Source organism: Giraffa tippelskirchi, chromosome 10 (genome assembly GCF_054371585.1).
Source record: "Giraffa tippelskirchi isolate mGirTip1 chromosome 10, T2T-mGirTip1v1.2.pri, whole genome shotgun sequence".
Taxonomy (NCBI): domain Eukaryota; kingdom Metazoa; phylum Chordata; class Mammalia; order Artiodactyla; family Giraffidae; genus Giraffa; species Giraffa tippelskirchi.
The window spans coordinates 57412784-57440111 of NC_137284.1; the positions used below are offsets into that span (position 1 = coordinate 57412784).

The 27328-nt window shown below is 41.2% G+C and overlaps 1 protein-coding gene across 6 annotated transcripts; it reads right to left on the bottom strand.

Moving 5' to 3' along the window:
• Nucleotides 1–2256: 2256 nt before the first annotated feature.
• LOC145522624 (protein lifeguard 2-like) lies at nucleotides 2257–27328 on the bottom strand. 6 transcript variants are annotated; one of them, XM_081531396.1, is made up of 11 exons: nucleotides 27210–27328; nucleotides 26961–27093; nucleotides 23566–23834; nucleotides 14773–14851; nucleotides 13775–13828; nucleotides 13008–13098; nucleotides 11155–11192; nucleotides 10979–11066; nucleotides 9337–9426; nucleotides 6809–6856; nucleotides 2257–2777 (listed from the first exon to the last, which is right to left on the bottom strand). In XM_081531396.1, coding segments are annotated over exons 2-11 (912 nt in total). In that variant the 5' UTR covers nucleotides 26963–27093; nucleotides 27210–27328; the 3' UTR covers nucleotides 2257–2624. The 6 variants fall into 6 exon arrangements, with proteins under 6 accessions (XP_081387522.1, XP_081387525.1, XP_081387523.1 ...); XM_081531399.1 differs by having other exon boundaries at nucleotides 23566–23848; XM_081531397.1 differs by lacking the exon at nucleotides 26961–27093.

The window sequence follows — 27328 nt, forward strand, 5'->3', positions numbered from 1 at the left end:
TTTATATTTTCAGCAATTGATTCATTTCAAGGACTTTGATTAAGCAAAAGATACCAAAACTGCCAACATTTGTGTCAAATACATGGAACGGCATTTTGACCATTGACATTCTTTAAGTGGCATACCAATGTTAAAAATGCCATGGCTAACAGCATACTAGCCTTTAACATGAGTAGTTTCACCAGGGTCCATTTGTGTATGATAGATTTGCTCAGCAAACTATGCCTAAAGCTAAATGAGGGAATACCCATTTAGGATAACACAACAAAAGTTAAAAGTAAATTATAGGCCCAGCATTTGTGGGCATTATGAAAGTATAACCTAAATTTTTCTATGGATTCTTTTTCTTTAAGCTTCCATTGCCCCATTCTGGACACCTTGGGTTGATTTACAGATGTGCTACCCATCACGGGATTTGGGACCACTCCTGACAGATTTTCAAATCATGGACTGTCTTCTCAAAAGATGAATATCTATCATTGAGAACAAAGTAATCTACTCATTTCATAGACTGACCCTAAAAGGTATGTCTTGCTCACAGTCCTTATTAAATGCAGAAGTCAAAAGTTTGTCATAGAAGTGTTAGAACCTCTTTTAACTGAGTCACCACCAGGGGCTTCCCTGGTGGCTCAGATGGTAAAGAATCCGCCTGCAATGCAGGAGACCTGGGTTTGATCCCTGAATTGGGAAGATCCCCTGCAGGAGGGCATGGCAACCCACTCCAGTATTCTTGCCTGGAAAATGGACTTGCCATGGACTGTAGCCTGCCAGGCTCCTGTGTCCATGGGGTCGCAACGAGTCAGACACGACTAAGCAAATATCAATCTAAATACAATATAATAATAGACTTCCATGTGATGGCACGTACAGTAGACTCAGAGTGGACTGTGTTGGGAGCATTGCTGAGGCAACAGAAATGCCTAATGTGGTGTGGGGACAGCAGAAATGTCAATGGAGAAATAAATTGACCAGGTGTCCCTATAATATGCAGGAAGGTTGTCTTGATGCCAAAGGAATATGCAAACCTCAAGCTTCCCAGGGGAATTTGCTTTCTCATATGGAAGTAGTTCCCCATGACTTTGGCAGGTATATATGCGCATGGTGATATTTGTTGAGACAACCCCACCCAGGAGCTTTACAGGGTACTAGATATTTTTTTGCTGGGTGGCCATAAAGTCCCTTTCTCTGCTACTTGCTCACATTTCAGAGGTTACATCAATCTTCAGGACTTTGCTGGTAATAAGAGAGCACAAACACTATAAGGAAATTCTACCACAGGAGTGGAGGTATGGCTAATTTGAAACAAGTAATCAAATTCAGGTAGGTGTCTGTGACTATAGTGCTTGTTACTTAAGCCCATATGTCTTATCTGAGATCTGTATGTTCAGTTAAATCTAGAAATAAAGCTCCATGATAAATCTAGAGAGACTAGAAGATGTCATATGATTTCCCCATCCTATCCCCTACACAATCCATCCATGCTAGATATGGCCCCTGCTTATTTTCCTGCCAGACACCGAAGTAGTTCAGACCTCAAAGGTTGGCCTGGGAGCAAACAGATATTTGTTTGAGATAGAAACAAAGAGATCTCTCAAGATAGAATTTACTTCTCCAGTCTGACTTGAATCCAAGAGAAAGGCAGAATTCTTTGGTTCACCTTACTCTTAAGAAGGTTATGGCCAACCTAGATAGCATGTTTAAAAGCAGAGACATTACTTTGCCAACAAAAGTCCGTCTAGTCAAGGCTATGGTTTTTCCAGTGGTCATGTATAGATGTGAGAGTTGGACAGTGAAGAAAGCTGAGCGCCAAAGAATTGATGCTTTTGAACTGTGGTGTTGGAGAAGACTCTTGAGAGTCCCTTGGACTGCAAGGAGATCCAATCAATCCATCCTAAAAGAGATCAATCCTGGGTGTTCATTGGAAGGTCTGATGTTGAAGCTGAAACTCCAATACTTTGGGCACCTCATGCGAAGGGTTGACTCATTGGAAAAGACCCTAATGCTGGGTAGGATTGGGGGCGGGAGGAGAAGGGGACGACAGAGGATGAGATGGTTGGATGGCATCACCAACTCGATGGACATGGGTTTGGGTAGACTCCGGGAATTGGTGATGGACAGAGAGGCCTGGCGTGCTGCAATTCATGGGGTCGCAAAGAGTCGGACACGACTGAGCGACTGAACTGAACTGACTCTTAAGTCAGATGGCAAAATATTCCCACCAAATGTCCGCATCAAGAGAAAAGACTGGAGTAAATATAGGTTTCTGTAATCAGTTTTATTCATGTAGAGGGACATTGTTTACAGTTTTAAGTAGTACCTGGAAAACTTCAACAAAGTAATGAGCATCTTACAAATGTTTGTAAGTATGTAGTTTGTTACTCATCTTTTAAATTTATAAAAATCAGAAAATATCCACCAGAAAGTTTTGTAATGTAACAGTGGAACTAAAAAATATGTAACAGCTATAGCTACTGTCTACCAAATGCTTGCTTTCATTTGACAAGAAAAAAGTATTTTTAAAATTATTTTTTAAAATAGAGGGGCTTATGGAGTGGTAACCTCTGCAGTCTTCACAGCCGTCCCTCCTTGCCTCTTTTCAGCACGAGCCAGCCTTGCCCATATGACTACCGTCCCATTCCAATCAGTTGCAAAATAAAAAGGAAAAGGTTGATTATGTCCATGTAGATGTTCAGGGCAGCAAAGACATACTCTTCAGGGTCCAGGTTAGAATAATGATGGCGCCCTCCGACCATCAGCTGCACATCCATCACCAAGTACTTAAAGAAAAGAAAGAAGAATTAGCTACTTAAATTGTATATTTTGATCAAAGAAGCGTCCTGAGATTACCTGGGAAGTATTTTACCATCAGTAAATATATCACTAAAAGTATGTTATTCTTACAGCCTCAATCATTCACAATCTCCCCAGGTTGGTGCTCTATCTATTAAAGCAAGTGCTTCATTCTCCTGAAGCCAGTGGGACCAAATCTGTGAGCCCTCCTTTCCTTCCAAGTCCAGAAACGTCTGTGCCCCTGGTCAGTGATGTGGACCAGGTGGGCTGATTGGACACAGAGAGAAACTACAAAGTACCCTGTGTTTGTGACTTTCCAGCATGTTCTCACTGAAAAGAAAAAATGAAGATACAGATGGTTCCCTGACACTTACATTACCCACAGCAGTAGTTCTGGACTCTTCTTTGGGTGATAGCATTTTTCAAAGCTTGACATTGGAGATGGCTTTGTGATGATGTCAGTATTTCCAAAATAGAATGAGGAGAAGATTTATGTATGGTTAAATAACCCCCAATTAAACGTTTTAGCTCAGCTGTGGTAGGTAAAATTACAAGCTTCTTAAACATCAAGAAGAAAGTCAGAGAGCCCTCTCACCCTTGTGTTTGTTGCAAAGTGAACAAATGTGGGCAGCGCAAGTGCATTAAAGGGAGGAAGGGAAAACAAGCAGCTCCTCGGGCCTTTATGTCCAGACTGAGGACTCAAGAGTCCAGTGCCGTGAGGCAGCAGGGCAACCTTGGCACTACAGGGAGTTCTTGGGGTTTTAAAGATTCTTGAAAATAAGCCATTTTTGAACAACATCCACTACAGTGAAACCCATCCCAAGTAGTTCAGGTTATCAGCTCTCCTTGGGTCCTGGCTCCCACTCAGGCTTCTAAGAATGAAGAGGGAAGGAGGAAAAGGAAGAATTGGGCACCTTCTAGGTAGCCTCTTATCCGTTCATGATTGACATCATCTCATATAAAGTGGAGAAGGAAATGGCAACCCACCCCAGTGTTCTTGCCTGGAGAATCCCAGGGATGGGGGAGCCTGTTGGGCTGCCGTCTATGGGGTCACGCAGAGTCAGACACGACTGAAACGACTTAGCAGCATACAAAGTGGGAACGACCTAGTTGAGGCAGGTGAGATTAACAGAGCCTCCAAGAAGGAAAGATCACTCTGTGGCAAGTGGTAGAGAAGGGAGTCAAACCCGAGGCTGGGGGTTGCCAAGGCAGCTCCCTTACCTGGACCACTGAGTCCCATCCCATTTATCCTCCCCCTCCCAATGTCTGATTCCAGCAACTTTGTGCAGAAAAAGCTAGAATGAACCAACCATTCCAGTTTGCCCAGGGACTTCATGTGTCTTCAGTAACCCCTCAGTCCCAGGCAAACCAGGATGGTTGGTCATCGTTAAAACAAGGCTCCCAGCAGCTGAGCTTTCAGCCTTGCCCCTACCTAGCCTGCATCTGTCACCCTGGAGTCCTAACTTCTATGGAAAAGTGTGTTTCTTTCTTCCTTCCCTCCAAGAACTGCTGACTTTATCTTATTTTTTCTTATAAGAGAGATAATGACTCCTAATCATTTCATGTATTGGTAGTGAGGAGTGCAGAGTGCATCTCCCTGGTGAGGTTATGTATTTGAAGGCAGACAGGGAAGTGGGAGAGTAAAGTCAGCTGGGATCAAGCTGTTTGCCCCCTAGCCCCAGGGAAAGAGGACTCAGGACACCGTGCCAGAGACAGCCAGCTCACAGGGAAGCCCTGGTCAAGATTTGAAGCCCCAGGAACATTTAGGGGTTCAATAAACAATCATAATAAGGTTGTAAGATACAAAGTTACTATACAACAGTCAATTGATTTCCTATATGCCAGCAATGAATAAGTGAAACTGGAGATTAAAAACACAAAAACATTTCCACTAGCATCCAAAAAAAATTAAATACTTAGATACAAATCTAACAAAATATGTACAAGAACTGTATGAGGAAAACTATAAAGCTCTGATGAATGAGATTAGGGAAGAACTAAATAAACAGAGAGACATTCCATGTTCATGGATAGAAAGACTCAATATTGTCAAATATCAGTTGTTTCCAACTTCATCTATAGATTCAACACAACCCCAATCAAAACCCTAGCAAGTTATTTTGTGGATATTGACAGACCACTGCTAAAATTGATATGGAGAGACAAAAGACCCAGAATAACCAACAAGATACTGGAGGAGAAGAACAAAGTTGGAGGACTGATGCTACCAGACAACATTTACTATAAAGTTGTAATCAAGACAGGATGGTCTTGGCAAAAAGACTTAACAAATATACAGATCAGCAGAACAAAATAAAGAGCAAAGGCAATACTAGTCTCTTCAACAGATGGGCATCTACATGCCAAAAAAAAAAAAAAAAGAATCTAGACCCAGATCTTACACCTTTCACGAAATAGCTCATAACAGGGACTTCCCTGGCAGTCTGATGGTTAAGACTCTGTGCTCCCACTGCAGAGGGTGCAGAATCAATCCCTGCTCAAGAGCCTGCATACCATGCACCATGGTCAAAAAATGAAATAAAGTCTAAAACCAATGAATAATAGACTTACATGTAAAACATATAGCTCCTAGACGATAGCATAGGAGAGAATCTAGATGACCTTTGGTATGGTGATGGTTTCTTAGATAAAATGACACCAAAAGTAGTATTCATTAAAGAAGTAATAGATAAATTAGACTTCATTAAAATTAATATTTTCTGCTCTGTGAAAGACAATGTGAAGAGAATGATAATACAAGCTACAAACTGAGAGAAATTATTTGCAAGAGAAACATAAAGGACTGGTACCCTAAATATACAAAGAACTCTTACAACTCAACAGTAAGAAAACAAACAACTTGATTACAAAATGGGCCAAAGAATTTAATAGACACCTCACCAAAGAAGATATATAGGTGGCAAATAAGCATATGAAAAGATGCTCTACATCTTATGTCAATGGGAAAATGCAAATTAAAATTACAATAAGATACCACTATGCCCCTATTAGAATGGCCAAAATCTGAAACACTGATAACCTCACATGCTGGTGAGGACATGGAGCAACAGGAACTCTCATATACTGCTAGTTGAGAATGCAAATATTACAACCACTTTGGAATACTGTCTTAAAGAACTGAACATACTCTTACTGTATGATCCAATAAATGTGCTCCTTGGGATCTTCCCAAAAGAGCTGAAATCATCTGTCCACACAAAAACCTGCACACGGATGTTTGTAGCAACTTTATTCATAATTGCCAAAATTTGAGAGCAAACAAGATGCCCCTCGGTAGATGAATGAATCAATTAATTGTGGTACATCCAGATGGTGGAATATTATTCAACATTAAAAAGAGATGAGCTACCAAGCCATGAGAAGACATGGAGGAATTTTAAGTGTACATGCTAAGTAAAAGAAGCCAATCTGAAAAGGCTGCATGCTGTATGATTCCTACTGTATGACATTCTGGAAAAGGCAAAAACTGGAAATAATAAGATAATCTGATTAGTGGTTGCCAGAGGTTGGGGATGAGGAAGGGATCAATTTGGAGGAGCAAAGAGGATTTTTAGAGCTGTGAAAATATTCTGTATGGTATTACGATGATGGGTACATACCATTATACATTTGTTCAAACCCGTAGAATGTAGAACACCAAAATGTGAACCCTAATGTAGGTGATTGTGATATATCAAGGTAGGTTTGTTCATCAATTGTAATAAATGCTACACTTTGGTGGCAGATATGACATTGGGGATGGTGATGCCTGTATGGAGACTGGGAAATCTCTGTATCTTCCTTTCAGTTTTACTGTGAACCTAAAGCTACTATAAGAAGAACTGTCTTTATAAAAAGTAAAAAGGAGAAGGAAGAGGATGAGAAGAAAGGAGCAAGTCAGCTGGAGGGCTTTCCAGTGAATTACTGACTCCACTTGACTCCAGGCCTAGGAGAGGTCTTAAGGCCCTGTCAATGCACATTCATATTCTTTATCAAAGAAAGGGAGAAATGGACTTACGAGTGAGAAGATCACAGTTCCAAGTCCAGCATACAATAGATGCAACCACTGCAAACAGAAAGGATACAATGATATGTTAAGAGCAAGATTGGGAACAACACAGGGGGTCTCTTAGGTCACTGCTGTCAGATAAGATGCTTACAAAGTCAAAGCTGTGGGGAAATTAATTTTTCTTGAACATAGTCAGTCGACAGTATCAACTCAATTCCATTCAGCAAGCAAGTGAAAACTAGCCTTTATGTATACCAAGTAAGGGTCATCAAGCAAGTACTAAACATCTCATGCATAGTAAGGCAAATGGGATATACTGAGTATGTTTCCTCTTTTGCCCCATCCACACAGCTCTTCTAGAAAATGTGCCCTCCCCTCAGCTCAGGGAATATTGTGACCCTCACACAGCCTTGCTAGAGCTGATTGACAAGAGGTGGGAGATGCCACTCCAACAGCAGTGAATCTCTTGACTGACCAGGAACCTCTTACATGACCAGGATCAAAGAGATCCTCTGGGTCAGGTAGAAATCAATTCTCATGATAGAATGACCCAGGCAGTCATTGTGTTATTAGTCAGTGCTGGATTAGTTAGTGCTTTACAAGCAGAGATGACCAAGAAAGAGAGGTGGGGTTTCCATTTCTGTGAATTCTGGCTCTTCTTCCCACCTAGGAGCTCCATGAGAGTCTCTGGGCCTTTGCCTTGAGGCAGTCAGAGTGGTATGTGTTCCTTGCCACCAAAACAGCCCTGGTCAGCGTATGTGACAAATTGATCTAAATGCTGCAGAAGAGAATAAAGAGGTAGTGTACATCATCTGAGAAACACAATGGCATTCACTCCTCAGGATGAGAGAGCTGGTCTAGGAGAGATGGGGAACACTCTGCTAACCAAAGAAGGTTCTTGAGGAAAAAGAGAAACCTGGTGCCAGCGATACACTGTGTGAGGCACAGTGTTTCCAGACTGAGCTGGGTGTGAGAAGACAGCTGACAGCCGCAGTCTGAAGGGTTCAGAATTGCCAGGGTCCAACAGGCATACACACTTAGGACAAAGTTCCATTTAATCATATGTGTAAGATTATATATTATTGCTATTTGTGAAAGGAAATTTAGAATGGAAACTAGGGTTCGTATATCTAGTAGGAAACACAGTTTCTTAACTGCTCCTGAGTGGCATGCTAAAGATGTAAGGAACCCACCCACCACAGAAGCATGTGTATTATTACTACAGTATCTGTGCCACCATCAGTAATAATAAATGGAGAACTATGGCCTTTAAAGACATATCTATGATGTCTTTGAGTTTATCTCCAAAATCCAGGCAGAAATACTGATTATATGTCTGAAGTCTATTTAGCAACGCCACTTGTTGCCACAGAAACTCTTTAATTCAGCAGTAGGACCAAGTTGACCATTGGGCTTTAGATAGATGGTCACAAGCCCCAGGCCAGTCCTCTGTGAGCCTGGCTTCCAGTAGGGTCTCCATACAGGGGCCACTCCAGGCCCCTACCAGATGTGGGGCCAGACCTCCTCATTCTGCCTGTCCACCTGCACACTGGACTCGGTCCACGGACGGCGTGCATGGTGGAAAGGATGTGATCTCCAGATCACACAGACCTCGCTCTAACCCCACTCCTACCATGTACTCCCTGGGTGCGGTGTGGAGTGTGAATTCTTTAATTTCTCTGAGCTTGTTTTCTTTTCTATAAGATTAGATGAGATGTGTACTTTTCAGGAATGTGAGAATTAACTTTGATGCCTTTGTTGAAAAACATATAGGCCTATGTATGATATTTAGTAAGAAGGCAATGAATATATTAAAGCAAAAAAAAAAAAAAAGAACGGAAGGAAGAAAGCTGGAATTGGAAAACAAGGAGCTTCCTCTAGGCTGCTACTTTCAGAAAAGCAAGCCCATCCAGGCTGGCCCATCTCTGCACTCTGGTTACTTCAGGCAAGCAGCGCCATGTACGGAAGTGGGGATCTGATCTGCCCTATGAGTTGGTCACCTCCATGATTCTCTGAGGGGAGGACAGCTGTTGTCTTGGGTCAGAGTTCAGTCTTCACACACAGACCTCCTGTCAGTGGTCCCCCCACCACACTGGTGTGGCAGGCAACCTTGGAGACCTCCAGCTCTGGGGAGGGGCATGGAATTGACCAGGGCCCTGGTGGCCATGCAGTGCGACCCACTGCAGTTTCCCTCCCAGGTTATGCTTTACCCTGTCAATCACTGGTAGGGGGCAGCAGAGCCTTCCTGGGAGACCCAGGACCCCCTGATGGCCTTGCCAAAGCTTCCTTAGACGGCACCACATCCAGCAAGCTCCCCTCTTACTTCCCCCTCCTCCACCTGGGTTCACATACGCTGTCATGTTTTGACAGCTCTTACAGCCCTTGTCACCCCCACGCTATTTCATCACAGACATTCTCCCACCAGTGTCCTTGCAAGTTTCACCCATCTGGTGTCTGCTTCTAGACTAAACACACAACCAGCACTTCACCTGATATTCTACCAGTCCTCTGAGGTTTTCAAAGGAGGTCCCACTTACATATGATCGGATGAAGATTAAGAGAATTCCATAGATGATAAGTACGATGAGTAAAACAAATAGCACTCCATTTAGCAAAGTGAAATCCCACTGAGGAAACATAAAAAACACAAAAACAATTCAACTATCATCCATAGGAATTTCAGGGTGTTTAGAGATGTATCTCATACTCCCTAGACAGAAACTGGCCCATTTGCTAACAATGTACCCTGGCTAATCCCGAGAACCATGGAAATCCATTAGCCCTACACACTGAAAAATGCTACATAAAAGGTATTGTATTTCTTTAGGAGAGAAAAAAGGTAAGGTATGGATGAAATAACAGGAGCCACAAATTTGCAATTTTTGAAACTAAATAATTGGCACATGGGGGTTTGTTAAAATATTCTATTTGTGTGTATATCTATATAAAATTTTCCCTAATAAAAAATGTACACTGAATAAGTAGGATGTAAATTTGTAAGTATAGTATGATCATAATCATTCATATTTTTAAAAGCATGTGCATAGAATACATTAATGGCATTTAGTAGACAAAGATATTAACTGGGTACCTTTTTCACATTTTTATGTATCAGTTTTAGTGTATACATTTCAATAGAAATATATATACTAAGCTTTCAAAAATTAATGATCCTTTTGTAAACCTAAAATTTATTAATGTGCTTTTATGACTCAATAACCAAATCAGCTTAGAGAAGATTAGCATTTTTAAAAGAAAGAGGAATATGCATTTTCTGACCTGAAAAAAATTGGATTAGGAAGCAAAAGAAGATCCTCGAATCCAGTGTATTTTCTTGCAAGCATGTTTTCCTAATTCCTCTATCTCCCTTATGTCACTCCCTACCTTCAACACACCAAAAGAACAAAGGACCAGGTCATTGAGGCTGGTTCTCGGGCCGGAAACATTGGCAGCACCTGGGAAATGAATGTTACTGAGGCCCAGCCCAGACCTTATCTTCACAATTCCAGGCGCGGAGCTCAGCAGTCTATGTTTCACAAGCTCTCCAGGTGACTCTGATGTCTGCCATGAAAATTCATCTAGGGCTGTGCTTTCAATATACATGGCTAATAAGCACTGGAAATAGAGCTACTTCAAACTGAGATGGCTGCAAGTAAAAATACACACTGGATTTGAATTTTAGTTTGGAAAAAAAAAAGAATGTAAAATGACTACTTTTGTTATACTGGTTATATGCTGAAATAATAATGCTTCATATATATTGGGTTAAATGAAATATATCATTAAAATTAATTTTACCTGTTTCCTTTTACTTAAAATTTTTTTTGATGCAGACTATCTTTTCAAGTCTTTATTGAATTTTGTTACAGTATTGCTTCTGTTTTATGTTTTCTCTTTTGGCTGCAATGCATGTGAGATCCCAGCTCCCTGACCAGAGATTGAACCCACACCCCCTACACTGGAAGGCGAAGTCTTAACCACCGGAAGTAAGAGGGCAGTCCCTCTTACTTTTTTAGCATGGTCACTAGGAAAGCCAGGAGGCAGAGGACGAGTGCTCGGTGGAGGTGAGGCCCACAGGAAGCAGGCAGCCAGAGGGAGGAGGAGGCAGAAAGGGTCAGGAGGGGCAGGGGAAGACAATCACACACTGCCTGTGACAGAGGCTGCTTCAAAAATACGTACTTTTGTTTGAACAGCAAATAAAGTGAGTGATAGCGTCACCAGAGCAGTTGCTCCTGTTGCCCATAACACTTCCTCGGCATGATAGAAACTAAAAGCAGAGACTGTGGTTATTGTTCACATAACATAAGAAGAAAAGCACACACACACAAATGAAAAAATGTGTATCAAAGACTTACACTGACACGGTTCCTAGCAGCAAACCTTGAAGAACTGTCTAAAAACAAAATTCACAATCAATCAGAAGTCTGCTTCCCAAGGCGCCAAATCCAGAAGAGCTGGCCTGAGGTGTGTGTGTTCTGGCAGGTTAGAGGGAACTAGCAGGAATATGCATGATCTTAGCGTACAAAGCTATAGGCTATGCCATATGGAAATAATGGAGATAAACATTTTCTTCATGTTCTCCCTAAGGCTGACAAGAAAAAATTCTCATATGAGTAAAAAGTTCTTAGAATACAATAGTAACTTTCAAAATATTCAGTGAGTTAAACATGTATTAATTAGGAATGTAGAAACCAAGGTATAAGCTTTATTTGTAGACCATACTGTCATTAATCAAATGGGACCATCCACACAAATCTTAACATTTTATCAGAGCAGGATGTGCTATTTCTATTAACGCCCTAGCAACTGTTTCATGACTGACCTTTCCCATAGTGCTTGGATGGGAGCAAAGTGCTTCAAACCTCAAATGTGGGATGAGGATTGAGACCTCAGTACCTGGGGGTGGGGCTGGAGGACACTTACCTACAGAGCGTGCAGCTGCGCTGGTGGCTGCCAATCCTCAGCTCTCACGTGGGCTGCACTGGGACAGTATGGGGGCTGTGCAGGGTTCAGAGGGTTCCCTCGGTCCAAATGAACCAGAGATGGGGCGGTGTGGGAGAGAGGGAGGAGCTGAGAACCAGAAGGCACTCAAGCCAGAGGATGAGACCAAGAAGGCAGTGATGGTATGCCTAGGCCCACAGTCAGGCTCCAGGACTGACCGACAGGCCACTGAGAACTGCAGTCAGCAGCGCTGCAGGGCCTGAGGCCATTCCCAGCTGGCCAGATGCCCTGTCTTCGCCAGTGACTCGAGGAAGCTATTCTTCCCAACATGTAACTCACATTAGACAATCCTCAGATTTTCAGTATGTAAGATGCAAGAGAAACTCACCGTTGCCCATGTGTCCTTGCTCACGTTGACCACCAGGAGGCGCAGATCCAAATCTAGGCTGATCAAACTCAAACGCTCGGGACTAGGGATTTTGTGCACTGATCTCCCCTCTGGCTTCATTTTCCTTTCCTTATTTTCCCTTCCATCATATTTCCCCATCAACTTATCTTCTTATGTTGTGTGTATTTTTATAAGCTACCTCAACACTGGTATGGAACCAGGTGAGAAACAAATGAATTGGTGAGTAAATTTTCTCATGGAAGGGTGGTCAGCAGCTCGTGAGAGCAATTGCATAGAATCTGACTTTCTTTCCAATTCATTGAACCTCAGTGAGATTTCCTCTGGATTTTCCTAAGAGGAGCAAATGCTTATTGTCAGTGAGTTCACTGCCTCCAGGAGGCAAGAGTGTTGGCCCAACTGGTATAAACATTAACAGAACAGAAACCTCAATTGCAACATAGTCAGGAGAGGTTGAAATAGAAGTAAAATAAATTTTACAGAGAAAATTAAATTTCTTGCACACAATTTGTGAACTAAATGTGGAACTCACTCTCCATAACAAAATGTGTTCATTGTGCCTGGCAGAAGACAGTCGGGTTAACTGTCTTGGGAAACTCAAGAGCAGGCCTCTCAGAGGCAAGTTTGCCAGCCCAAAGGAGTAGCCAAGGGTCCTGAAATTCTCTAGCTTGTTAAAAGAGTGTGGATTCCACCTCATATGTAAGTTGACTTCAAAATTCATCCAAGAGAACATCTCACAAATAATTTCTATCTTCTTATTCCACAGGAAGATTTTCCCACAAAAAAAGGAATGAACTTAATAATGAGATGAAAATATATTTCAGAGGTGAATGACAACAGATGCTAAAGAGGTTTACTTACAAATAATCCCAGGAGAATGTAATTCGCAGGCACCTGGCGGCGGAGTTTCCCACAGCAGGCGAGTATAATAAATACAACAAAAAAGGCTGGCCTGGGGATAATTTAAAACCATATGTTATTTGCTTCCAGTGCTTATATCATGTGATATAGTACAGGTAGATAGATATAGAATGTTTGATCTGATAATAAGTATTATAAACAAAAATAAAGATTATTACTTTTACCTCTTTTTTTTTTCCTTTTAAAACTAACTTTTCCCATTGCCATCCACACACAGTTTGTGGATTCTCTAAAAAATATTTTTACTTTGAAATAATTGTAGATTCACAGGAAATTGCAAAGGATGAGAGGTCCTGTGTACCCTTTACCCAGTTTGCCCCCATTTTACATATTTACAGTAGAATACCCAAACCAGTATGTGACATTGGTATAGCGTGTATATATGTAATGCTATGTCATAGACCTGTGACACAAATCTGTGTGCAGATCCATGTAACCAGCACCACAATCAAGATGTGGAACTATCTCATCATTAAACTATTGTACCATCCCTTTATGGTAACACACACACATATACACACGCACTCATGAAGCCCTAACTCCCAGCAACCACTAATTTGCTTGTTTTTCATCTCTATAATTTTGTCATTAAAAGAATGTGTAAATAAAAAAAAAAAGAATGTGTTACCTTTACCTAATTTTTAATAAAGAGCATCAACTGATAGCTAGTAGAAAGAACACGTTTTATTTAATCCAATAATACTTACAAGAGTGAGTAAGTGAACCAGGGACTCTTGATCACCCAAGATCGTAAAGCCTTCCTGGTTAAAAAAAAAAGAAATGATATGGTCTTACACAGTAAGTAATTTATTTTGCTAACTAGTATAATATTTAAGTATAAATTAAACAATCTCATGAGAAGAAAGGGGAAAAACCCTAAGTAACTGATAATGACAGATGGGAAAGGAGACTGTGAAACATATAACTGATAAACTGTGAGAGAAACTGTATCTTACATCTTAAAATAGGCTCATAAAAAGTATAGTCATAAGTAGTAAGTGAAATTTGGATAAATGTCCCAGTGACGATTTTATTTAAAAATACTGAGATATGTATATAAACAAAAGTAATAAAATTTTCATATATTTGTCTAAAATATAGATTTTCAAAGGATGAGTTTAAGCAGTGATGGATCATACTCCTTGAAATAATTTCTGCATTTAACAGAGATCTAGCCTTCAAGGCCTTCACAACCTCACCTTTTTTCTTTACTCGATTTTGCCTGTGGAAATAGCTCAGGGAAAATAAAAAAGAAAATAGTACCCAAAATAAGAGTAAGGGAAAAGTTTTTGGCTTAGGAAGTCAAAGTGAAACTCTACTAACACTTTGGTCTAGGAGTTGCCTCAGAAAAACAAAGCAATAGAAATATTATATCCTATGAATGATTGGGCTTCCCAGGTGGCCCAGTAGAAAAGAACCCGTCTGTCAACGCAGGATACACAAGAGATGCAGGTTGGGTCCCTAGGTCCAAGATCCCTTGGAGAAGGAAATGGCAACCCACTCCAGTGTTCTGGCCTGGAAAATCTCATGGACAGAGGAGCCTGGGGGGCTACAGTCCATGGGGTCATAGTCAGATGCGACTGAGCACACACACACATTAAGGAAAAATAGATAATTTTTTAATGATCAAAATTCAGTCAAGCTAAATAGTGAGAATTAATGTGGGCAGCTTAATAGGTCATCTACATCAGTAATGAAGACCTACCAGAAAACAAACAGGCTGACGATTGCCCCAGTGATCAGCAGCTGAATGGACAGGAGGAGGAACACTTTTATGACGAAAGCTAAGGAGACAGAAATTTATTTTTATGATACAATATTCAAAAGTAAAAGTATAAATGTAACTACCTATTTTTGACACTTAGTGAAATAAATTCTTCCTCTGATTTTCTTGAGGACAGGAAAGGGAGTGCAAGTTTAGAGTTGGCCAATGGTGTGACAATACACTCTGTAGAACTCTCAGAAAAGACTCAGTCCAGACTGTAAGAGGCATTTTAGTGGAGACCCAAGGGTTTATCCATAAAAGCCCCCACAATCTAAAGACCAAACTCAGGGGTTTAATTCTGTATTATGCACACCCCATCCTCCTTAGGACCAAAAGTGACCTGAGAATCTCAGAATGTCGCCAACCCATCCTTAGGGACCCAGCAGCACCCTTGCATAGATGGAGCCAGTGATGCACCAGGGACTGCTGGGGGAGAGGGCGTTTACCCCTCGGCAGGGAGTCTGCAGGGCTGCTCCACCACTTTTCTCTCCACCCTCCCTGTCTTTAGCAACTCCCTTCGCTCCTACTTGTGCAGAAACTGCATAATCTGACTAATGGTAAGTACAACCAAGGAGTTTCAAGCAAGTGGCATGGCAAAAGCAGAGTTCAGAGTGTGTTAGCATCTATGTTTACTTCCAGCTAACTACATGGGTTTTCCAGAGCCCTCTGAATATGGCATTGGTAACTGGTAATTTAACTCAGATGACCATTATATCTACTACTGTGGGCAGGAATCCCTTAGAAGAAGTGGAAAAGCCATCATGGTCAACAAAAGAGTCCAAAATGCAGTACTTGGATGCAATCGCAAAAATGACAGAATGATCTGTTTGTTTCCAAGGCAAACCATTCAATATCATGGTAATCCAAGTCTATGCCTTGACCAGTAATGCTGAAGAAGCTGAACGGGAACAGTGCTATGAAGACCTACAAGACCTTTTAGAACTAACACCCAAAAAAGATGTCCTTTTCATTATAGGGGACTGGAATGCAAAAGTAAGAAGTCAGGAAACACCTGGAGTAACAGGCAAATTTGTCCTTGGAGTACAGAATGAAGCAGGGCAAAGGCTAATAGAGTCTTACCAAGAGAACGCACTAGTCATAGCAAACACCCTCTTCCAACAACACGAGAGAAGACTCTACACATGGACATCACCAGATGGCCAACACTGAAATCAGATTGATTATATTCTTCAGCCAAAGATGGAGAAGCTCTATACAGTCAGGAAAAACAAGACCGGGAGCTGACTGTGGTTCTGATCATGAACTCCTTATTGCCAAATTCAGACTGAAATTGAAGAAAATAGGGAAAACCACCAAACCATTCAAGTATGACCTAAATCAAATCCCTTATGATTATACAGTGGAAGTGACAAATAGATTTAAGGGACTAGATCTGATAGACAGAGTGCCTGATGAACTATGGACAGAGGTTCGTGACATTGTACAGGAGACAGGGGATCAAGACCATCCCCATGGAAAAGAAATGCAAAAAAGCAAAATGGCTGTCTGAGGAGGACTTACAAATAGCTCTGAAAAGAAGAGAAGCAAAAGGCAAAGGAAAAAAGGAACGACATTCCCATCTGAATGCAGAGTTCCAAAGAACAGCAAGGAGAGATAAGAAAGCCTTCCTCAGTGCTCAATGCAAAGAAATAGAGGAAAACAACAGAATGGGAAAGACTAGAAATCTCTTCAAGAAAATTAGAGATACCAAGGGAACATTTCATGCAAAGATGCTCTTGATAAAGGACAGAAATGGTATAGACCTAACAGAAGCAGAAGATATTAAAAAGAGGTGGCAAGAATACACAGAAGAACTGTACAAAAAAGATCTTCACAACCCAGATAACCATGATGGTGTGATCACTCACCTAGAGCCAGATATCCTGAAATGTGAAGTCAAGTGGGCCTTAGAAAGCATCACTACGAACAAAGCTAGTGGAGGTGATGGAATTCCAGTTGAGCTATTTCAAATCCTCAAAGGTGATGCTGTGAAAGTGCCACACTCAATATGCCGGCAAATATGGAAAACTCAGCAGTGGCCACAGGACTGGAAAAGGTCAGTTTTCATTCCAATCCCAAAGAAATGCAGTGCCAAAGAATGCTGAAACTACCGCACAATTGCACTCATCTCACACGCTAGTAAAGTAATGCTCAAAATTCTCCAAGCCAGGCTTCAGCAATATGTGAACCGTGAACTTCCAGATGTTCAAGCTGGTTTTAGAAAAGGCAGAGGAACCAGAGATCAAATTGCCAACATCTGCTGGATCATAGAAAAAGCAAGAGAGTTCCAGAAAAACATCTATATCTGCTTTATTGACTATGCCAAAGCCTTTCACTGTGTGGATCACCACAAACTGTGGAAAATTCTGAAAGAGATGGGCATACCAGACCACCTGACCTGCCTCTTGAGAAACCTGTATGCAGGTCAGGAAGCAACAGTTAGAACTGGACATGGAACAACAGACTGGTTCCAAATAGGAAAAGGACTTCGTCAGGGCTGTATATTGTCACCCTGCTTATTTATCTTATATGCAGAGTACATCGTGAGAAACGCTGGGCTGGAAGAAACACAAGCTGGAATCACGATTGCAGGGAGAAATATAAATAACCTCAGATATGCAGATGACACCACCCTTATGGCAGAAAGTGAAGAAGAACTAAAGAGGCTCTTGATGAAAGTGAAAGAGGAGAGTGAAAAAGTTGGCTTAAAGCTCAACATTCAGAAAACTAAGATCATGGCATCTGGTCCTATCACTTCATGGGAAATAGATAGGAAAACAGTGGAAACAGTGTCAGACTTTATTTTTTTGGGCTCCAAAATTACTGCTGATGGTGATTGCAGCCATGAAATTAAAAGACACTTACTCCTTGGAAGGAAGGTTATGACCAACCTAGACAGCATATTAAAAAGCAGAGACATTACTTTGCCAACAAAGGTTCTAGTCAAGGCTATGGTTTTTCCACTAGTCATGTAAGGATGTCAGAATTGGATGCTGAAGAAAGTGGAGCACCGAAGAATTGATGCTTCTGAACTGTGGTGTTGGAGAAGACTCTTGAGAGTCCCTTGGACTGCAAGGAGATCCAACCAGTCCATCCTAAAGGAGATTAGTCCTGAGTGTTCATTGGAAGGACTGATGCTGAAACTGAAACTCCAGTATTTTGGCCACCTGATATGAAGAGCTGACTCATTGGAAAAGACTCTGATGCTGGGAAAGATCGAGGGCGGGAGGAGAAGGGGATGACAGAGGATGAGATGGTTGGATGGCATCACCAACTCAATGGACATGGGTTTGGGTAGACTCTGGGAGTTGGTGATGGACAGGGAGGCCTGGTGTGGTGCGATTCCTTGGGTCGCAAAGAGTTGGACACGACTGAGCGACTGAACTGAATGACCACTTGCTTTTCTGTGGGCTTATCCCAAGTTATCCTGTCACTGTGGATGGTGACTGCAGCCATGAAATTAGAAGACACTTGCTCCTTGGAAGGAAAGCTATAACAAACCTAAACAGTGTATTAAAAAGCAAAGACATCACTTTGCCAACAAAGGTCCATATAGTCAAAGCTGGTCTTTCCAGTAGTCATGTATGGATGTGAGACTTGGACCATAAAGAAGGCTGAGCAACAAAGAATTGATGCTTTCTATCTGTGCTGGAGAAGACCCTTGAGAGTTCCCGGGACAGCAAGGAGATCAACCCCAAATACACATTAGAAGGACTGATGTTGAAGCCAAAGCTCCAATACTTTGGTCACCTGATGCGAAGAGCTGACTCATTAAAAAGGACCCTGATGCTGGGAAGGATTGAAGGCAAAAGGGGAAGAGTGTGGCAGAGGCTGAGATGGTTGGATAGCATCACGGATTCAATGGACATGAACTTGGGCAGACTCTGGGAGTTAGTGGGGGACAGGGAAGCCTGGCGTGCTTCAGTCCACGGGGTTGCAAAGAGTCGACTTCGTGACTGAACAACAACAGCAACAATCCCAATTTTAAAAGAAAAAAAAAAAGAATGCTGCTTAAAGTTGACTCATAGGATTGTCAGTGTGTCCTTCTGCTGGGCAGTTTCTGTGCATTGAAAGTGTGACAGTAAAGAAATGCCACTGAGCTATGCCAGAACATATATGCCCAAATGTGTGCTACTGCATTAAAATATCTACTTAGCTAACTTTAAATTCACATCTAGTATGTATCAAGAACTATAAGAGAATAGATATTAAATGTGACCCAGCCTTATTAGACTAGACCATATAGATCAATTAAATAGAATTGAGAGCCCTAAAACAGTCCCTTACATTTGTGGAACTGACCACAAATATGGTCAATTGATTTCTAATAAACATACTAAAAAACAATTCAATGGAGAAAGATGAGTCTTTTCAGCAAATGGTGCTGGGATAACTGGACATATGCATAAAAAATGATGAATTTGGGCCCCTTCCTCATATCACACACACACACACACACACACACACACACACACACACACAAAGACTAATTAGTTAAACATTGATCTAAGACACAAACAAGAAATATAATTCTTGGAAGAAAGTATAGGTGTAAATCTTTGTGAGCATGGATTAGGCAATGTTTTCTTAGATAATGATTCCTAAAACACAAGCAAAGGAAAAAAAATAACAAATTGGACTTCATCAAAAGTATATTTGAATTTCCCTTGTGGTCCATTGGTTAAGAATCTGCCTGCCAATGCAGAGGACACTAGTTCAATCCCTGGTCCAGGAAGAGTCCACATGCAGTGGGGCAACTAAGCATGTCCACCACAACGACTGAGCCCTGCATCTAGAGCCGAAGCTCTGCAATGAAAGAAGCCACCACAACTACAGAGCGGCCCTCACTCCCAAAACTAGAGAAAGCCCGTGCACAGGAAGGAAGACCCCACACAGCCAAAAATAATAATAATAATTAATTAATTTTAAAAAAGAATTCTCACTTTTAAAAAAAGGCAAAAGCTTTGTGCTTCAAATGACACCAAGAAAGTGAAAAAAATGCCACGAACTGGCAGAAAGTATTTGCATATCATGTATCTATAAAGTGATCTAGTACATGAAGAACACTTACATTCCAATTCAGTTCAGTTCAGCTCAGTCGCTCAGTCATGTCTCTTTGCGACCCCATGAACTGCAGCACGCCAGGTCTCCCTGTCCATCACCAACTCCCGGAGTCCACCCAACCCCTGTCCATCGAGTCAGTGATGCCATCCAGCCATCTCATCCTCTGTCATCCCCTTCTACTCCTGCCCCCAATCCTTCTCATCATCAGGGTCTTTTCCAATGAGTCAACTCTTCACATAAGATGGTCAAACTATTGGAGTTTCAGCTTCAGCATCAGTCCTTCCAATGAACACCCAGGACTGATCTCCTTTAGGATGGAATGGTTGGATATCCTTGCCATCAAAGGGACTCTCAAGAGTCTTCTCCAACACCACAGTTCAAAAGTATCAATTCTTTGGTGCTCAGCTTTCTTTATAGTCCAGCTCTCACATCCATACATGACCACTGGAAAAACCATAGCTTTGACTAGGTGGACCATTGTTGGCAAAGTAATGTCTCTGCTTTTTAATATGCTGTCTAGGTTGGTCATAACTTTCCTTCCAAGGAGTAAATGTCTTTTAATTTCATGGCTGCAATCACCATCTGCAATGATTTTGGAGGCCAGAAAAATAAAGTCAGCCACTGTTTCCCCAACTATTTGCCATGAAGTGATGGGACCAGATGCCATGATCTTAGTTTTCTGAATGTTGAGCTTTAAGCCAACTTTTTCACTCTCCTCTTTCACTTTCATCAAGAGCCTCTTTAGTTCTTCTTCACTTTCTGCCATAAGGGTGGTGTCATCTGCATATCTGAGGTTATTTATATTTCTCCCGGGAATCTTGATTCCAGCTTGTGGTTCCTCCAGCCCAGCGTTTCTCACAATGTACTCTGCATATAAGTTAAATAAGCAGGGTGACAATATACAGCCTTGATGGACTCCTTTCCCTATTTGGAACCAGTCTGTTGTTCCATGTCCAGTTCTAACTGATGCTTCCTGATCTGTGTGTACAGGTTTCTCAAGAGGCAGGTCAGGTGGTCTGGTATGCCCATCTCTTTCAGAATTTTCCACAGTTTGTGGTGATCCACACAGTGAAAGGCTTTGGCATAGTCAATAAAGCAGATATAGATGCTTTTCTGGAACTCTCTTGCTTTTTCTATGATCCAGCAGATGTTGGCAATTTGATCTCTGGTTCCTCTGCCTTTTCTAAAACCAGCTTGAACATCTGGAAGTTCACGGTTCACATATTGCTGAAGCCTGGCTTGGAGAATTTTGAGCATTACTTTACTAGCGTGTGAGATGAGTGCAATTGTGCGGTAGTTTCAGCATTCTTTGGCACTGCATTTCTTTGGGATTGGAATGAAAACTGACCTTTTCCAGTCCTGTGGCCACTGCTGAGTTTTCCATATTTGCCGGCATATTGAGTGTGGCACTTTCACAACGTCATCTCTCAGGATTTGAAATAGCTCAACTGGAATTCCATCACCTCCACTAGCTTTGTTCGTAGTGACGCTTTCTAAGGCCCACTTGACTTCACATTTCAGGATATCTGGCTCTAGGTGAGTGATCACACCATCATGGTTATCTGGGTTGTGAAGATCTTTTTTGTACAGTTCTTCTGTGTATTCTTGCCACCTCTTTTTAATATCTTCTGCTTCTGTTAGGTCTATACCATTTCTGTCCTTTATCAAGAGCATCTTTGCATGAAATGTTCCCTTGGTATCTCTAATTTTCTTGAAGAGATCTCTAGTCTTTCTCATTCTATTGTTTTCCTCTGTTTCTTTGCACTGATCGCTGAGGAAAGCTTTCTTATCTCTCCTTGCTATTCTTCGGAACTCTGCGTTCAAATGGGTATATCTTCCTTTTTTCCTTTGTCTTTTGCTTCTCTTCTTTTCACAGCTATTTGTAAGGCCTCCTCAAACAACCATTTTGCTTTTTTGCATTTCTTTTTCTTGGAGATGGTCTTGATCCCTGTCTCCTGTACAACATCATGAACCTCGTCAATAGTTAATCAGGCACTCAGATCTAGTCCTTAAATCTATTTGTCACTTCCACTGTATAATCATAAGGGATTTGATTTAGGTCATACCTGAATGGTCTAGTGGTTTTCCCTACTTTCTTCAATTTCAGTCTGAATTTGGCAATAAGGAGTTCATGATCAGAACCACAGTCAGCTCCCGGTCTTGTTTTTGCTGATTATATCAAGCTTCTCTATCTTTGGCTGCAAAGACTATAATCGACCTGATTTTGGTGTTGGCCATCTGGTGATGTCCATGCGTAGAGTCTTCTTTTGTGTTGTTGGAAGAGGGTGTTTTCTATGACCAGTGCGTTTTCTTGGCAAAACTTTATTAGCCTTTGTCCTGCTTCATTCTGTACTCCAAGGCCAAATTTACCTGTTACTCCAGGTGTTTCTCGACTTCCTACTTTTGCATCCCAGTCCCCTATAATGAAAAAGACATCTTTCTTGGGTGTTAGTTCTAAAAGGTCTTGTAGGTCTTCATAGAACTGTTCAACTTCAGCTTCTTCAGCATTATTGGTCGGGGCATAGACTTGGATTACCGTGATATTGAATGGTTTGCCTTGGAAATGAACTGAGATCATTCTGTCGTTTTTGAGATTGCATCCAAGTACTGCATTTCAGACTCTTTTGTTGACCATGATGGCTACTCCATTTCTTCTAAGGGATTCCTGCCCACAGTAGTAGATATAATGGTCATCTGAATTAAGTTCACCCATTCCAGTCCATCTTAGTTCGCTGATTCCTAAAATGTCGATGTTTACTCTTGCCATCTCCTGTTTGACCACTTCCAATTTGCCTTGATTCATGGACCTAACATTCCAGGTTCCTATGCAATATTGCTCTTTACAGCATCGGACCTTGCTTCTATCACCAGTCACATCCACAAGTGGGTGTTGTTTTTGCTTTGGCTGCATCCCTTCATTGTTTCTGGAGTTATTTCTCCACTGATCTCCAGTAGCATATTGGGCACCTACCGACCTGGGGAGTTCATCTTTCAGTGTCCTATCTTTTTGCTCTTTCATACATAGGGTTCTTAAGGCAAGAATACTGAAGCGGTTTGCCATTCCCTTCTCTAGTGGACCACGTTTTGTCAGACCTCTCCACCATGACCCTTCCATCTTGGATGGCCCTACACGGCATGGCTTAGTTTCATTGAGTTAGAAGAAGTTTGAAAGAGTTAGAAGAAGGCCTAAGTATGGCATATTGTTTTCTGGGGACCTACAGCATTTGCTTTGAATTGCGTAACTTCCAACTTCATATTTCATGAAAGAAAAAAATTCTCATTTATTTAAGCCATAGTTTTTTGGACTTCTGTTACAGCTGAATGTAGTTCTGATATAGAATTAATATGTAGGGCTCTGAATTAGTATTTTTTAAAACTAAAGCCAGTATCATGGTATCACTTTGTATGTAAGTTAAGACATTCTGTGTTCAGTGACTAATTCACATTTGTTAAGAAAACCACGATTTATTCACCATAATATGTCTATCATGAATGTATGAATGCCCTGGAAAACTTGGGGAGCCATCTCTTCTTACATATGTCATGTTTCATGGTAAAGCATGATGGGAAAAACTAAAGGCAAATTTAAATCCTACAACCTACCCTGTGGAAACATTTTAAGAGAACTTTTGCTGTTCTCTTCCAAAAAGGCCATTTCTTTATTCTTACCTCTGCGGACAGCTCTTTCTGAAAATGGGCCAGGGTTGTTGTCGTCTGTAGTAGTCTCTGATGAAATCTGGACCACGTAGGAATCTCCTCGCTTACCAGCCTTTGAGTGTGGATTTCCACGAGCTTGTTGTGGCCCCTGAGTTGAAGATGCAGTTCCGTAGGACCGAGCAGACTTGCCCCCAGTATAATCATCTGCAGCTTTCCGAACCAGATGTTGATGATCTCCAGAGCTAAAGTCTATTGGTTCACTGACCTCCAAGTCCATTTTCCTGGAGAGGGAACACTGTTATTCAGATCCTTATGAGTATACCACTACAACCTTAGCAACTTCATAACATCAGGTGATGTTTTTTCTTTATTTTAACTCCCTTGGCTCTGTACTTTCCAAGTCATTGCTCCACACATAATGGTTGAACAAATGATGAACAAATAGTTTTAATATGAGGACTATAGATTAAAATAACTTGATTTCTATTACGAAAGTAATATGTTTATAGATTTATTCTGCAATGAGTGAATAAACTCCCTCTTACGTTGAGTTGCTGTTGTCACCTTTGCCCTTAAAGAGCTTACACTTTGGGAGAGGAGATAATCAAATAAGCAATCATATAAAAGGCAATAGAAATAGGGCCAGAAACATGGAGGATATTATGAGAGTAACAAAGTGTGGAAGAAGATGCAAGGAGTAGAAGAGGCTGTCAATAGCCTCCAGAGAAGGTGAAGTTTAAGCCAAGGAGGGGAGATGAGAAGGAGTCAGTCAGGTAAAGAGGTAGGGGAAGGTTTTCCGAGGCAGAGGAGTCAGTCTGGACCAGGACTGGAGGAAGCAGAGAGGCAAATTCCAGAAACTGAAAGAAGTTCATGTGGATGGAGTTAGGGAGTTGGAAGGGGAAAGCAGAGTGAGGTTAGAAGCAGGAGAGTCGAGTGGGCAAGTTGCTGTGGGGCTAGCCAGTCAAATTCATCCTGAAGGCCATGGCTGAATAGTGGTCCCCCAAAGCAACCCACTCCAGTATTCCTGCCTGGAAAATCCCATGGACAGAGGAACCTGGTGGGCTATAGTCCATAGGGTCACAAAGAGTTAGACACAACTTAGCGACTGGGCATGCACACCCACAGGTATCCACGTCCTAACCCGTGAACCTGTTACTTCGTGTGGCAAAAGAAACACTGCAGATGTGATTAAGTTAAGGAGTATGAGGTGGGACTATCTGGGTGGGCCCAATTGATTTACAAGGGTCCTTATGACCATACTTATAAGAGGAAGGAGGGTCAGAGTCAGGAAGGAGACGTGCCGAGAGCAGCACAGGTCAGAGGGACTCAGCGGCTGTCTATGAAGATGGAGGAAGAGGCTGTGAGCCAAGAAATGCAGGAGGCCTGTAGGAGTTGGAAAGGGTAAGGAAATGTATTCTTACATTTATAGGAATGTATCTTGATTGTAACCTAGTGAAACTTATTTCTGACCTCTGACTTCCAGAACTCTAAGATAACACATTTTTTTTGTTGTTTTAAGGTGTTACATTTGTCATAATTTGTTACCACAGCAATAAATAATTAATACAATGGGGAATTGCTGAAGGTTTTCCAGCAGGAGGCCGTGGGGATCTGACTAGAAAGGTTACAGGAGGCACAGTGTGGAGAGTGGACCAGAAGAAGCAAAAGTGGAAGCAGAGACCAGAAATCCAGTAAGAGACTATGGCGAGCTTTGCCAAAGCACTTCTCAACAGAACAGAGTTCTCAGAAAACTAGTACCAAGCAGACCATTTATGGCAAAGGAAAAGGCCCCCATTCACCTCCCCGGAACATGCAGACACAGGCAAGCCCCTGATAATGGCCCCCTGTCCCACAAAGAACCATGGAAATGTCTGAGGAGATAAATGAGATGGTGAGGGCTTGGGCAAACCATGGACCAGGTGGGACTGGCATCTGAAGAAAGTGAACAAGATACCATGCCCCTGGGGAGGCAGACTCTGTTGTATACAATTATCCCTTCTTCTCAAATTAATCTCTAAATTTTACAAAACTTATTGAAATTTTTTTCAGTACTTCAAAACATAACTCTAAAGCTCACCAGAAAGAGTAAATGTGTGAGAATAATCAAGACAAAAATTGAAAGAGGATTTTGGGTAAGAGGGAAAATGGAATCAAAATATAATAAAGTTAAATAATTAAAAGTGTAGTGCTCACAGGACAACAGATAAATGGATCAACAGGATGGAAGAGATTCAAGAAATAGAATCATATATGTAAGAATTTAATATTTGGTAAAGGTGGTATTTCTGTTGTCTTGTGGTATTAGAACAATTAGCTATGCTTAGAAAACAAAGTTTAATAGCTATTTCACATCTTTTACAATAATTCATTGCAGATGAATGAAAGATTATAGTAATAAATATTAATAGCCAAGTAAGAAAATATGAATGAAATTTGTATAAGCCTTTGTAAGAATGGTACCATGAAAGAAGTGCTTGACAGATCTGGGGTACAGGAACACTTTAAATATCATCATAAAAAGATACCAACAAATCTGAAATGAAAAATTCTGAAAACAAAATTTGCAATATTTACTACAATATAAAAAGAACTTTTTAACATGGAAAAGATGAGCAAGTCAATAGAAAGATGAGAAAGGAACATAAGTAGGCAATTCATACAGGAAATTTAAATGGTCAATCAACTTAGGCCACACCTCACAAATAGTCAAAGAAAAGAAATACAATCGTGAAATGCTTTTTTTGTTTATTTAGCATAAAAGACTGGCAAAAACTAAAAAGAGAATTCTCAGAGTTGCAAGGATGTGGAGAAATGGATAAGCCAGGGCCACATTATGACTGGTAAGGGCCCTACACACATTTGCCTTCCTGGGTCCTACCTCCATAATAAACTATGAAGGAATATATTTTAACGGTTTCATTAGTATAAAGAATATAATCCAGGCTGGATTCACTGTATATTATATATTCATTATTATTGTATTCATTTTTCTCCTCATTTTAAAAGTTTTCATAACCCCCAAAACTATTGGGGGCCCTTGGCAATGCATCTTCTGTGTCCAGTGGCTAAATCAGCCCTAACATAATTTCACAGGAGTTGGCAGGTGTGCAGACTTTTTTGGTGTGTAATTTGGCAACATCAATCACAGTTCAAAATGTGTGCCACTTTAGACACAACAGTTACATTTTTAGGAATTTCCCTCATAAAAATACCCACACAAACAGGCAACAATACATGTGTAAGGAAGTTCATTATATCAGCCATTGTAACTCCAAAAATTTTACAACAGGCTCAATATCCAACATCAGAGGAATGGGTTATCACTAACACAGTAGAATTGAGGGATATGCTGAATTGTATGAATTTTTATAATGAAAACTTATTATTTATATTAAAAAGATAGTTACATTTCCTCAGGTAAATAAAATATTTCTCTTTTTGATAAAAGCTGAACTCCTCTGAGGAACACAGTCTTCACAGACAGCTGAGAAGGGTTAAAAGATGCTCAAACAACCAAGTTGGTTTTGTTCCCCAGCCATCCTGCAAATCAGAAGGTGGAGAGGCAGCAAGATTTGAAGAGCTCTCGAGACCAAAACCAAAGGAACAAGAGTCAAAGACAGCTGAGATTGCCTTATAAAACTACAGCAGTTGGATACCTGAATCACAAAATGTGGCTTTCACTCCGTCCTCAAAGAGCTTTGTTGGCTCCTGAGCCCGCAGTCACTGGAAGCACAGGTAGGCACAGGCGCGGGTACTGAGAAGCAAAGTTCTGAGT

Bases quoted from the DNA above. Each gene is read 5' to 3' on its own strand.
- LOC145522624 (XM_081531396.1), bottom strand. The intron at 6,857-9,336 runs GTAAGTGGGACC...TTCTGTTTGCAG, and splicing joins TAATCTTCATCCGATCATAT to TGGTTGCATCTATTGTATGC. The intron at 2,778-6,808 runs GTAAGTCCATTT...CTTTTCTTTAAG, and splicing joins GAACTGTGATCTTCTCACTC to TACTTGGTGATGGATGTGCA.